General features: G+C 37.2%; 1 protein-coding gene across 1 annotated transcript; it reads right to left on the bottom strand.

The window, feature by feature from the left end:
* Positions 1-3,560: 3,560 nt before the first annotated feature.
* Positions 3,561-13,439, bottom strand: LOC117715945 (olfactory receptor 5M5-like). Its single transcript, XM_076940515.1, has 2 exons — positions 13,286-13,439; positions 3,561-7,389 (listed from the first exon to the last, which is right to left on the bottom strand). The coding sequence occupies exon 2, from the start codon at positions 7,374-7,376 to the stop codon at positions 6,438-6,440; it is 939 nt and encodes a 312-aa protein (XP_076796630.1). The 5' UTR covers positions 7,377-7,389; positions 13,286-13,439; the 3' UTR covers positions 3,561-6,437.
* Between the last annotated feature and the right edge of the window lie 1,515 nt (positions 13,440-14,954).

Below are 14,954 nucleotides of genomic sequence, written 5' to 3'. Positions count from 1 at the left end.
GCATCTTTAATTGATCTGAAATGCTGATTTTATCATATACTATACTAGTGAAGATATAAATCTACCAAATATCTTTGAAGTGAGGAGATTAAAATTAGGTATGTCAGGGAAGGCTGGGTACAAAGTAATTACACCACCATTGAATGGAAAGGAAAGGAATGAACACAAGAATACATTAGTGCATAGGTGAATAATGGAATGACTGAGTAATTGGGTAAATTTTGTTTTCTATTTGAAATGCCATGGTTATAAAGTGAAGAAACTGAGGAAGTTGTCTTGTACAAAAATGGAGAAGAAAAAGCAGACTGAAAAGTAAATGCTAGTCAGTTTGTTCACTTTAAGTTTTAAAATTTTTGATTTTTTTTTTTTAAAGAAGGAGCTATATGATTCAGCTAGTAAAAGTAATTGTCTTTAAGCTTGGTTATCTGAGTTCAGTCTTCAGAATCCACATGGTGGAAGAAGAGAACTGACTCACACATTGTTCCATGACCTGTGCATGCATGGTGTGGCAAGTGGTTATACACACACACACACACACACACACACACACACACACACACCACAGGTATGTGTAAAACAAATCAATCCATAAATACAAATTTGAACTTGTGGTTTCAATAGAGCATTTATGTATTGTATGAGGGAAGAAAGAGAAAGGGAGATATGGGATACTTTTTAGTAATTTAATATTTTTCTTAGGCATCTTCTGTATTTAAAAGGAGACACTGCATTTTTCTGTATGGCTGTCAACCTCATAGAGTGAAGTAGTGTCCAGTTTGTTGGTGGAGAGTTAGCTGGGGCTATCAGATCCTCCCTCCTCCTCTCCCTTCCCTCAGATCCTTCCTGCTCCTCTCTTGTCCCTCTTATCTCTGTCCCAGCCTTGAATTCATGCATCAGTCTCCTGTTACCTTCCTCCTAGCATCAAAGAGGGGTGGTGCTTCTACTCTAGCATTCTTGCTGAGGGATGAAGGACTGAAGGACTGCACCAGAAGGGAAAAGAGGTGATGGGAGGAAGAGACATCATTAACTCTTGCCAGTGTTTCCAAGCATATTGACAGTCTGAGAAGAGATCAAGGAAGAGAAACAGAAGATGAGAGGCTCCCTCTGTTGTTTTTTCAAGAAACCTGGGTCCATCATGCACATGACTCATCTTCCACTGGTCTTTCATTAGCTGGGGTGAAGCTAGCAGCTCAGAGGAGCCACAGACCTGAGAGGTGAGTTCTGTCCTCCACAACTGTAGCTGTCATGTGTACAGAGGAGCTCCTAGTGGCTCACTCTGGAACTTCAGAATTTTGTCTTCTGGGAACAGAAGTCTTAGTAGTTCAGGGTCAAACAAAGGTCAGGGAAAATGTATTCTTGATTCATCAAGTCAAGAAAACACCATTGTTTCCAGTGAACTGTGCCTGTGTTGGAAATCACTGGCTTAAAATACAGATGTTGGGACTGGAGTTTCTGTGGGATAGTAACTGGTTGCACTTCTTTTCTCTAGACCCACCATGATAAAGTCATATGCAACTTCTGTATTTTGTCGTAGAGATAGATATAAATCTTTTCAGGCAGAGATTTTTCTGAACAGTAGCTTCAAATCAGAGAATCTAAGGGCAGATCAGATTCTGGCAGCCTGATTATCTAAAATGTAATTTTGTTCTTTTACAATGTTTGAAATGTAGTTTAGCACACTCTATACCAGTTTATTCTTATCATAACTCAGTGAGATATTACTTGCCGTGGTTTTCAGATGGAAACATCAAGGCTCAGAGGGGTGAAGCAGCTTGGCTGAGATCATGGTTCAGAGCAGACCTAACTCCAGCTCTGACTCTGAGGCTCCTGTCTGGTCCCCTCATCATTGCTGCCTCCACAGGCCTGCTTTTTAACAGGCATGTTTGCTATGAAATATTAATCTCCTCAGCAACACATGGTTTTCAGGCTACAATAATTAAATTGCTTTTTTGACCTTTAGGTGTCTATTAATTTACCTTTACACTTTTCAAATCAGATTTGTGATGCTATTAAGAATCAGTTAGAGGTCAGATCATAGAGATACAAACTTCTTTTTGACAAACGTGATGGTTGAATGTACAGGGAAATAGGCATAGGAAACAAAAACCTACCAGATCGTGTTTTGGCAATTAATTGAAACAGAGCAGGGAAATTACTCCTAGGCTAAAGTGGATGGAGTTGCTAGCTTGTGCCTGTAGCTGCTTCTGGACTTGTTTGTGATCTGTAGTGAATGTAAAAACAGAATCCAACCTTCATACAAATGACTATGCCTCTGCACCAATACCTTTAAGCAGTTTCCTAATTGATGCATTATTATAATTGACATTTGTTTAAACTCCACATCTGAAAGGTTTCTATACAAAGCTAGTTGCTAGATTTGCCAGGGAAAATAATAAATAAATAAAGTATTATTTATTGTAACAACTTTCAAGTAAAACGAGATGATAGAGAGAGACAAAAGACAGTAGGAGCAGAACCAAAGGCTTCTGTGGGGAGTCGGAGATGAACTGGGCTCTCCCAGCTCCCTCCTGTCCAGACTTGAGAAGCTTGAGGTAATGTGCATCCTGAGCTTAGATTTGCATGAGGTATGCAAACCACTTGAGCCTGGCTGAGTCACAATACCCAGTGAGGAGTGGAAACTGCAGGCTGCCAGGCTGATCGGTGTCTAGGGGCCAGTGGTCAACACAAACATGGAATGGAAGCTTGTGGGAACAAGACAATTTTATTTTTTTAAGACCATAGAATATTACCTTTTGGAAACTGATAGGACAGTGAGTTGCTTCAAAGGCATAAACCATCCTTCCTATCTATCATCTTTCTATGTATGTATGTATGTATGTATGTATGTATGTATGCATGCATGCATGCATGCATCTATCTATCTATCTATCTATCTATCTATCTATCTATCTATCTATCTATCTATCTATCTCTTTCTCCATTTTGCCCTATCTTATATGAGTTGTAAATTCTGATTACTCATAAAATGTTAACATTTTTATAGCAGGCTGGATAGAAGAGCAGAGTAAGTCTGTTAGTTTCCCTGGAGCCAGCACTCCCAAAGTTCTGAGCACCTTGGCTCCCTAGCTGGTGGATGCTCTGCTTACCTGCAGGCACAGCCACTTGTCTGCACTGAGCTAGTCCTTTCTTTATCTGCCAGAAATGAACATCCAGGGCTCAGATGATAATATGGGGCAAAGAACTTTGGACATTAATATGAATGGAAGTGGAAGAGATAGGTTTCTGTGTTTTTTTTTTTTTCTGTGCTTGTGTTACAAGAAATAATTTTGATGTATATCTAGGTATGGCAAATAAATGGAAAAATAAATCTTGCGAAATAAGAAAAATCTGTTCTTACTAAAAAGTTTAGTGATTTATGTGTAAAGAAGCATACATTCATACTTACATGAGCAGATGTAACACATTGGTTACAGATTAGACTAGACTTGGAAAGACGTTGGTAAAATGCTAGAAATTCTAGTTAAATGTTGGATAGATGTGGTAAAAGATGACAAACAGAATCATTTTAGAATTACTATGAGAAAAAAATGAACTTATGCTTTATTTAAAGAAGAGAACACTTTTATTTTTACTTTCAAAGAAATATTACATTTAAAAAAAAAAAAGTCCAGGCAATTGCTGGGCAGTGGTGACACATGCCTTTAATCATAGCACTTGGGAGGCAGAAGCAAACAAATTTCCATGAGTTCGAGGCCAGCATGGTCCACAGAGCAAGTTCCAGGACAGCTAGGTTACACAGAGAAACCCTGTCTTGAAAAACCAAACCAACCAACCAACCAACCAACCAACCAACCAACCAACCAACCAACCAACTCCAGGCAATTACCATCACTTTGTTCACAGTTTTATTTTCAGAAGATATTTACTTAGGGCTTAGTGAAGTTAAGAGAGGTTTCATGAGCCATTTTAACTTTTCTGAGAACTTGTTTACATAGAATATTACTTTGAAGAGCTGAGTATAATTAATTTGCTGGGAGGCATGTATTAAAACATGTTGATAACTGATTTGAAGATAGCTTGAGGTTAAAAAAATAAAGTAGGAAATAAATGTAGCTTTTGATTCAATACGGCTTTCCATCCAGAATTGGTGCCTGTTCATCCTATCTTCAGCAGTCACCCTTGTGTCATGGTCTGCTCCGGGACCACCATGCCATCATCAGCTTCCCAAGTGTATCCCTTTCTGCATTCAGGTTGTGTTGTCATTCTGTTATGTCTTAATGCCTTTTAGACGTTAGTCTTATTGGGAGAATATTGTAAAACAATCTTCCTGACCAAACTCCAATAACCTCCTTTCACATCTCAACACCTCACTGGACCTTCCTTTAGAATTAGGAGTAAACACTGAAGAGTTTGAGTGTAGCTGTCTTGAGTCAGGAGCTGTGGTATGGAGGTGAAAAGGGAAGATTGCCTGCCTGATTTTTAGGAGCTCCTAGCCTTTCATCCAGGCTCCATGTGAGCCTTGCTTACTCCTTCCTTGTCAGCCTCTGTGTAGCCTCTCCTTGCTTTTTGGTTTATGTCCTGCTCTTCCTCCTTGTGTTCTGTTATCAAGCCAATGTTTTTCTTTGTAACTGTAGCCATTACAATGTGTAAGTCAATTCTTAGGTAGACTTCTGAACTAAAAAAAATAAATTTAAAATAGTCAATTAATTTTATTACTTAAATTACTTATTCACAAGTAACAATGAAACAGAGATCACATATACATATTATTATCTGAGGAGTTAATTTGGGCACAACCAGGACCCCCTTAGTTTTTTTTATTAATTTAAAAATTACTTATAATTAATTGGCAAGTTATTTTTAGCCTTTTGAAAGTTACATCACAGTAATCATCTTTGAAAACAGCACAGGGGACCATTTATAAGTTCATGGCAGATTTATCTGTCTTAAGAATTATTTTGAAAGAAGTATTAGAGTTTAGATTTAGAATAATCATATTTTTGCCTGGAGATACAGAAACTGTATTAATAATTACTAAATTGTTAAATCCATCAACTTGATTATTAACTGTAGAAATCTAAATTCTCTTCACAGTAGTGATCTCAATCTTTTTGCCAAGGCACTCGCAGAATGTTACAGAATTAGATTATCTATCTTGCAGAAATTCCCCAGTCTTCTCTGTGAACAAGTGACATAATGTACTATTAAAGATTGATAGCAAGTAGAAATATGTATGATGTAGAACTATGCATGGGAAATTGGTTTATAGATACTGTTTAATGGAAAAGAAATTTACAGTGAACCTTGCATATTCTTGTTTGTATAAGTGTTTGTGTGTGTAAATATGCATGTAAAATTAAACAATAAAATTGAAAAAAATAATTATTTTGAAAGAAATATTAGAGTTTAGACTTAGAATAATCATATTTTTGCCTGGAGAAAAGACAAAAAAATATTATTTCACCTACCCCTAGAAACACCAAGGTTTTACATAGCTTATCTCTAAGAAATTGGAATTTCATATCTGCAGAAACAAATAGCACAGGAAGTATTATAAAACTAAAATGCTTCTTTAGATCAACACAATGATTTCATTTCTCAGAAACATCCAAACCCTACTCTAGTTTCCTGAAGAAATTCTACTTTTCTTTTCTCTTATATCCACTGACTCCCAAAGAAAGAAAGGTTCTAGAAAAAAAGGAGGGAAGAAAGAATGAGAAGCAAAGAAAAAGTCATTGTAGATGCACTTCCAGAGACAAGAAAAAGTAACATTGATTGTTAAATAATGAGTACTTTTAATCTTAAAAAGTTCCCCAAGCCCCACTTTTATCTCCTCTGATTAAGCTTTTCTTTTTCCTAAACACATCCCACATCTAGATAAATCTATTTTTTCTCTCTTTAGTGCTCAGCTGATATTTTTATTGCCTGTTTAAAGCAAAGAGGATTACAACTACATTTGATGTAAATAAGATTTTTCTAAGATGTTCTTGAAGTGCAATCACTCCCTATAGCAGTGCATAATGAAAGAATATGTTTTAAGACTAATATATAGCTTGCTTTGATATAGATAGCATTTAGCTGAAAAATCCTTAATAACAGATGCTCATGGGGGTTATAACCATCATTATTAATAATACATTCTATTATTATTCTATTTAGAATATGGGCTTTGAAGATTTTTATGACTATAGAGCTCAAGGTGTTATGAAGTGGTAGTCAGCCACTACATCTTTTTAACACATGAAGGACATACATAATTATTGACATAATTATTCTAGCTAGCAAATAAATTCTAATAAATTCATGACAATTGCTTGGATTAAGTATTACTTATGTCCACCAGGAAGTTTGTTATTTTGGGCCATGAAAATCTTCAATTGGATTAAGTACTTCCTAACTGGGTAGCAGTTGGCCTGCTTTGTTTCTATCAGCTTGGTGTATACTGCTGTCTACAGTGCTGCATCCTAGTATCCTGCTCACTGTGAAGTTTTGCCCTCCAGCATTTTTTTCAGGGTATCCTTTACCTCTGTGTTTCTCAGACTATAGATGAGAGGGTTAAGCATGGGAATCACAAGACTATAAAACACAGAGATCACTTTGCTATACCTCCATGAATTCCCCGTTTTCGGCTGCCGCATGTACATGAAAAATAACGTTCCATAGAAGATAGTGACCACAGTGAGGTGGGAGGCACAGGTGGAGAATGCTTTACACTTGCTCTGGGAAGACTCAATTTTTATAATGGTCCTTAGGATGCAGATGTAGGAGATGAGGACGGTCATAAGGGATCCAGTGAGATTCACTGCTGAGAAGATCAGAAGCTGCCTCTCTTTGTTGTGAGTGTCAGAGCAGGAAAGTGCAAGGAGAGGGGGGTCAGCACAGTAGAAGTGGTGGATCACATTGGAGCTGCAGAAAGATAGCTGGAAAGTCAGTACTGTCTGTATCACAGAGTTCAGGAAGCCGTAGGTGTAGACTCCCACCACCAGCTCCTGGCAGACCCGCTGTGTCATGATGGCTGTGTAGGTCAGGGGATTACAGATGGCCATGTAACGATCATAGGCCATTGTGGCCAAGAGGAAGCATTCAGTAGTGGCAAAAGCACTGGAGAAGTACAGCTGAGCAAAACAGCCTGAAAAGGAGATGGTTTTTTTCTTCACTAATAAATTTTGCAGCATTTTTGGCCCAATGGAAGATGAATAACAGAGATCAATGAAAGCCAGGTGACCGAGGAAATAGTACATGGGCGTGTGAAGCCGGGAGTCCGCCTTGATGAGCAAGATCATGCCAAGGTTTCCCACCAAAGTAATGAGATAAATCATCAGGAACACCACAAAAAGGGGGAGCTGAAGCTCAGGGCGATCTGTGAATCCCATGAGGACAAATTCTGTTACTGTCGTGCGATTGCCTCTTGCCATTTTGTTCTCTTACCTGGTGTGAAGAGAAGAAATATGCTTAAAAATGATCAGATGCTTAAAAACAGAAGGCCCTTGTGTCTCCGTTCTAGAGTCAGATGACAAAAATTAAGCATGTCATACAGACCCACATAGTTGGAGCTTATTTCTTTTAGGAGGCATGGCATGAGTTTCCTAGGCTCTATTTTCAGGTTTACAGTTGTCTTCAGTTTAATTCTAGGGTCAGGCAGCATATCTGATTCTGGGATGGAGAGTGGGTATCACATTTCTCTTGCTTTTGGGGGTCTACTGCAAGGGCTACCAAAGCATCATTTCACAAAGGAAAATGACCTATGGACAATTAGAGATGCACTGAATACTTAGGACACAGGTGGGAGAGACTGAATGTAGAAGGTGACAACAGGAGATGACTCATTCGTTGACTGACCCACGGGCTAAATATCTACTGCCAGTCTTTGTTGTTCCACATACTATGCAAGATGAAATTGACATGAAGATAAATAAAAGTATGTCTTCAGAAGGGTGCTCATAGCAGGAAAGACAAGTATGTAAATGATTAGTTGCAATTCAGTATGGATAGTGCTTTTCTTCATTAGGGTTTCTGTTGCTGCAATGAAACACTATGTCTAAAATCAACTTGTGGAGGAAAGGGTTTGTTTATTTTATCTTTTTTGATTGGATATTTTCTTTATTTATATTTCAAATGTTATCCCCTTTCCTGGTTCCCCCTGAAACTCCCTAATCCATCCCCACTTCCCAGCTTCTATGAGGGTGTTCCCATTTATTTCATCTTATAGCTTGCAATTCATCAACAAGGAAAGTCAGGGCAGTAACCGGAGTCAGGAACTGATGCAGAGGCCATGGAAAAATACTGTTTACTGGCTTAACTTCCATGGCTTACTCAGTTTGATATCTTAAACCATCTAGGATCACCAGCCCAGGGATGGAACTGCATAGAGTGGGCTGGGCCCTCCACATTTATCGTTAGTCAAGAAAATGTCCCACAGTGCCATAAATGGTAATGTCTCACATCAGCCCGCCTCCTGGAGGAGTGTTGTGTATGGAGGGAGGATCAACAGTCTTGAGGGGATATGAATTATCCCCAAACCAGGATAGATATTAACACAATCTAACATTCTAACAATGGTGAACCCTTCATAGCAGAGAGGGCTACACATGAACAAACAATCCAGGCTGTTTTCTGCACTGTTGTTAATATAAGTGCTTAATGATGCTTATAGGTGGATATAAAAGCACACACGTCTCTTTCTGCATAGATGAGATCATGGTTTTATGCTTCTTTACAAACTCAACAATTATGTCATGCTGTTTCTTTTCATAGCTATGTTGTGATTTAATTATTTCCCTCTTATTAGAAATATTTCCACTCAATTTAGTAAATATACACTCTGGACTCTACTTAGGACCATGTAACATGCCTGGTGCTGGAATTAAAAGGCTTAAATTTTGTAATTTACAATTTCTTTCATTATTTTATTTCAAATAGAGTTGGGAATATGGATAAATCATGATCACTGGTAGTGGATTTGGATCAAAATGTGCATATATTCTCTTTTGATGGTGACCGACAAATTAATTAGACTCTTTGATATACATATAAAGCTTAGTTTTCAGTGTTTTGAAAACTTGTACTTTAAAGTTGGTACATTATTTTTTGTGTGACAGTCAGAAATAAAAGTTACACACAAGTTTAAATAGTCTATGCCAAATCTTTTTCATTTTGAATTCTGATTTTTGTGACATGGTTTATAAACACTTCCCAATTTAATATTACTAAAATTATCTCTTACTTTAAAGATTCTAGATATTTATCAGATTTCATTTTTACACTACAATCTTTGACATGCTAATAATTAAATTTTGATATGGGCATGAGGTAATTAGTTTTTTTTTTTTGTTTTTCCCAATGGCTGGCCCAGGGTTCTACTATGACTGATTGATTAAGTCACTTTACTGGCAACTCTATTGGTTTGAAGTTCAAGCATATGACATACAAAAAACCCTTTCACTACTTACATCAGTTTCTATTTTTTCAGTATCTTCTAGAGCTAAGACTAAATATAAAATATAATAGAGTTCCTTTTGGTGTCTAGTAATACAGTTTCTGGTTTGCTCATACATAAATGAATTTTAGCATGATTTGTTTTTTCAAGCAAAAAACCTTGTTTGCACTCAGATGCCTTTGGTAGAGCAGACATGTTAATTTGGGAAGAATAGATATTTTTACGAGAAGATCTTCTTTTCTGAAGGTAGGTTATTTATTGTATTCATCAAAGATTTGACAAAAGAGTTTTAATGACTCAAAGATCTCAAATACCTTACTTTAAATTTTATTCTTAGATGTTTTACCTTTTATAGTCATGATTGTAAATGAGATATTATTCTTGATTCCCTGGCTTGTTTACCTACTGTTGACATATAGACAAGCTATTGATTTTTTTGAATTAATTTTATAGGTATCCTGTTTAACATATCATTTACAAATCAATTTTAGTTGAGTCTTATGAGATTTCCAAACACATATTCACATACTATGAAAAAGATATGGCTTCTCCCTTTTTCCTGTGGAATGTCTCTCTTTCCTTTCCTGTGTCTACTTGTGTAGGCCTGTACTTTCATAGTGATGTTAAAACATAGTAACAATGGTAGCAATTTCCATCCTCTCTAAGAGTGGTTCAGAATAAGGAGAATCTCTGACACCGTAGACAGAGGAAATTACAGATATAAAACTACCCAGGTAAGAAGAACCACACATCAATAATTTCAAAGTCAAAGTTAAGAGCATGCTTTCTGGGAGCAAGTTGGCCTTTGACTTTTGCAGGGCTAGGACAAGCGTAACAAATGCATGCCTGCCTATCTGCATATATCAAAGCAGTTGTAGATGCTGGCAGAGGCCAGAGGTTGTGGGTCCCCCTGGAACTGGAGTTGTAGGTTGTTGTGAACTATTTGAATGGGTGTTAGGACTAAACTTTGGCTATCTGCAAGAGCTCTTAACCTCTGATCTCATCATTCTATTCACTAAATATCCCATTTTAAAGATTTTAGTTTATGACCTGTATGTTTTAGGCAGATTTTAATATTAACTTTTAAAATTAATTGTTAAAAAGATACAAAGAACCCCAGAGAAAGGGTAGAATAAAGGGAAGTGTATTAAGTAGAGGAATATCTGAGCAAGAACTTGTTCTGAATACCTTGAGCACATTTAGGAGACAAGGGACATCTTATTGAAAGTAATAAATTCATATCAATGAGATAGTGGGAGGCAAACTGGATGTTTAGGGGTGTGACATATTGTGAAGAACCATGAAAGCCAAAAAGAGTCAATTACTCAGTCAGCGGTGGGTATGGACTCACTGAACACTTGCACTGTGGAAATTGACCATCATTCTGTGTTCAGAGATTCAATCTGGCATTGGGTGGATGGTTTGAAGAGGAAGGATTAGCACCATTAGCAGGGACACAGCTAGGATACCTTCTAGCTGAGGCATATGGATTTAAAATGAGGGGAAATGATAGAAATGAAAGAAGGCAATGAGAGAAGACTCAAAATAGAGTCTGTATCTCTTGGCAATTGACTGATTACAGTTTATTTATTTTTTTTACCATGTTTTCTTCCTAAGGAGATCTAATATGTTGAAACACATACACACACACACACACACACACACACACACACACACACACACACACTGCTATTTCCACAAACTCACCAACATAAACACCATTTAATTCAAGGGTAGAAAATGTGATTGAGAGATGGGAGGAAGCAGATATCCCAGTATACTCTCTAATCATGTTGCTGTAGATAGTTTTAGTAGAAGCAGAAAGTCTATAGTGGTAGTGAATTCAGAGGAAGAAGGTTGGATGCAGTGTGAGGAACTGGAGGATGACACTGTAGTCACAGCTGATAATGCTGGTCTAGGAGTCAGTGAGGTTTGGGTGATGGGTTGAGATATGAATGGTTGAAACCACACAGGGAGACAGAAATGGGTAAAAAATGGATTCATACAGGGAGAGAGAAATGGGATTTGAGGGTTGATTTTGCCTTTAAAAGCTGACTGAAGAGTCAGCATGGAGAAAACTGCCCCAAGATCTTCAAGCTAGCTTCTATCCAGGAATAGTGGAGAGCATTCCTGACATTGCTGGCTTAGGGTATCTTTAACTTGTCTTGGTATGGTCTCTGTACACTCAATAATAGGTTCACTTGAGATCAAAACAACCTTGGGATTGTCAGGTATCACCCTTAACCTATCTAACCGCTGCTGATAAAAATGCTTGTTGAAAATTCTGTGTGGTAACAAAATGTCTCTTTGGTTTCATTTCTAGAGTTGATCAAAATTTCCCACTGGGATCCAAACTGTAATAGAGCCTACTCCAAACAGATATAATGGGGTTTACAACTCTCAAAAGAGGCCAAGAGCTAGTGTATAGACCACAGTTTTATTTAACAGTTCTTGCTTGATAGAGAGTTTTACTATTAACTGCTAAGGATATGACATACTGCTTTCCTGTAGAGTTTCACAGATGCGGTTAAGGCATGCTAGCTTAAAATAAAAAGCCTATTAGTTAAGTATTTATTAATCATTGATTGTATTAAAATATTGTTATCCACTCCTGCAAACTTCACTTAAATTAATATTTAAATTTGAGAATTACTGATAGCATCGGCTTGTAGTCTACCAGTGTTTAGATTATAGATGGACGTAATAATAAATTTCAGAAATGAAAAAAATAACCAATCTCAGTACATATTTGAACTTTAATTTTCTATATTTAAGAAAAAATTTGTAGTTTTCTTTAAGAAGAAAATGTTAATGAGATTCAATTAGTAGTCAATGCTGATAATAACTAGTGGTTATTTGAAAACTTTTGATTTACAAATTTCATAGTTCTTTTAAATTAAACATTTTAAATTATGTATCTGTGTAGTGTGTGTGTGTGTTTGTGTACGTGCATAGTATGGTACATGTGTGGAGATCAGAGGACAACTTGCAGAGGGGCTGATTCTTTTTCTACCATGTGGGTCTCATAGATTGGTCTGAACTCAGGTCGGCAGCTTGTCGGCCAGCACCTTACTCACTTAGCCATCTCACTGCCCCCAGGTTTTGCTTGTACAATTTTACTTAACGAAAATTTGTTATCTTCAGTTCCTCAACAAGGAAACAGATGTAGTCATGCTCAGTAGTTTTTTAAATTCACAAAGTGATGGAGCCAGGATTTAAAGCTGCTTTGGTCATTTTGGCACCCCCTACCTAAAGGATATCATCTCTCTATTTGTGATTCCCACTGTTTGTTTATTTATTTATTTATTTATTTATTTCAGAAAGTTTTTCTTATAAAGTTAGACTCTTATAATAATACTTTAGGCTGGGATGGCTCAATAACATTTCTTAAAAGTTTGTTCGGACTTAACTGTTGTGTTTATCAAAATAACCAACATCTGGTAATTTGGAATGTTGTTTTACTCTTTATCATGATTCATTATGTATGGACAATTAAAACAGCTGTGTTGATTAAACCAGGAAGTGTTCTTAGCATTAGGAGAGGGATAGACAGTTGAAATATTCTGGTAACATGATGAAAGCTAAATTTTCTGTTCTGAAGAAGTTTTGCTTGTATGAAATTTTGGAATGTGATTTTGGTGGGTTCTTGAGTTTAGTTTATCAGGTCCCTGCCTTGGTTACCTTATAAAATAACACACTAACCAAACAACAAACAAACAAACAAAAACAAGCAAACAAAAAACAAATCAATGAAGTAAATTAAGAGTCCACCAGTTTTTCCCATTCCATTTCTGGTAGGAACAAGGCAACTTTTCTCCCCCCAGCACCTGCATCATCTTCTTAGCTGCTCTATGGTTTTTCTACATCAAACTAAGCAGCACAACTTACCAAGCACCTAACAGACAGTTAGGATTGCCAGAGATCTGGAAATATCCACGGAATGTATTCCCAGCCTGACAAGTAGAACTCTTCATGTCTGTCTGCTTCCACTGCTTGGTGTCTGTACTCCACACTCAGGAAGCTGTGACTGTTTATAATGTACAATGAGCCTGTTATCTCCTGTTATTCTGGCTTATCCTATGTCGCAAGGGACAATTTCTGTGATGTATCCTGCATTTGAGTAAATCACCTTTGGGAATGAAAAATCCCTGAATCATTCTAGTAGCTAATGATGACTCAGGTTGCCTGTTGCCTTGCTTTGGTGTCTGCTCTCAGGACAAGTTCCAAGTCCAGACTTTTGGTATGATACTAAGATGAAGCCTTCTTTCCCTTGCCAGGACATCCACAGTAGGTGTCCTTGAAATCACTGCAATGGGGTCCTGTGAATGCTTTGTGGGGAGATAGTTCAGACTGTGAAAATGTTGCATGATTAAGATGCATGCACTAGACACTTTTGTCTACAAAGAAAAGACAGTCTTGGCTTTCATATTTATCATAAGAGATACTATAAGAGAAAAGCAATAACTTATTTTATTGCTATTCATTTTCCACTGAATAATCACAACATACATCCAAGAGAGGACTAATATCCAAAATATATAAGACCTTAAAAACTTAGACACCAACAAAATGAATAACCCAATTAAAAATGGGGGGAAGTGCTAAACAAAATTCTTAAAAGCGAATCTCTAATGTCAGAGAAGCACTTAAAGAAATGTTCCATGTCCTTAGTCACCAGGGAAATGCAAATCAACATGACTCTGAGATTCCATCTTACACCCCTCAGAATGACTAAGAACCAAAACTCAAGGGACAGCACATGCTTGCAAGGTTGTGAAGCAAGGGGAACATTCCTTCATAGCTGGTGGAGGTACAGACTAGTACATCCACTTTGGAAATCAATTTGGCAGTTTCTTATAAAATTAGAAATAGTTCTCCCCCCAAACCCAGGTATATCACTCCTGGGCAGATACCCAAAAGATACCACAGAAAACTTGCTCAATTCTGTTCATACTAGCTATTCATACTAGCTATAACATACTAGTTATTTGTAATAGCTAGAAGCTGGAAACAACTAGATGTTCTTCAGCTGAAGACTGGAATAAAGAAAATGTGGTACATCTACACAATGAAATATTACTCAGCTGTTAAAAACAAAGACATCATGAGTTTTACAGGCAAATGGATGGAACTAGAAAATATCATCCTGGGTAAGGTAACCCTGACTCAGAAAGACACTCTTGGTATGTACTCATTTATAAGTGGACATTAGCCATAAAGTGCAGGATAACCATGTTACAATCCACAGACCCAAAGTAATCAAGTAATGAAGGACCAAGACAGGAAATGTGAATCTCATTCAGAAGAGGAAATAACACAGACATCAGAGGTAGATGGATGGATGGATGGAACTGAATGGGAGAGGATGTGAGAAGGGGAATAGGGATGAGGATCTTTTGGTTCTTGCATAGGACTGAGAGTTGTTGGGTTCCCTCAGTTACTGTATTTGCCATGGCGTAACCAAAGGGCTGTTGTGTTTTGTTTTAAGGTATGAATATTTTACTATAAAATAAGATAGTAAGTGATTCTGATATCTTTTAACATAAGAGCTATCTGT

The sequence above is a fragment of the Arvicanthis niloticus genome, chromosome 1 (assembly GCF_011762505.2).
Source record: "Arvicanthis niloticus isolate mArvNil1 chromosome 1, mArvNil1.pat.X, whole genome shotgun sequence".
NCBI classification, from domain to species: Eukaryota; Metazoa; Chordata; class Mammalia; order Rodentia; family Muridae; genus Arvicanthis; species Arvicanthis niloticus.
This window is presented reverse-complemented; position numbering and strand designations above follow the sequence as displayed.

What these genes read in the sequence shown, in the direction of transcription:
- LOC117715945 (XM_076940515.1), bottom strand. Translation starts at nt 7,376, where the DNA reads ATGGCAAGAGGCAATCGCACGACAGTAACAGAATTTGTCCTCATGGGA.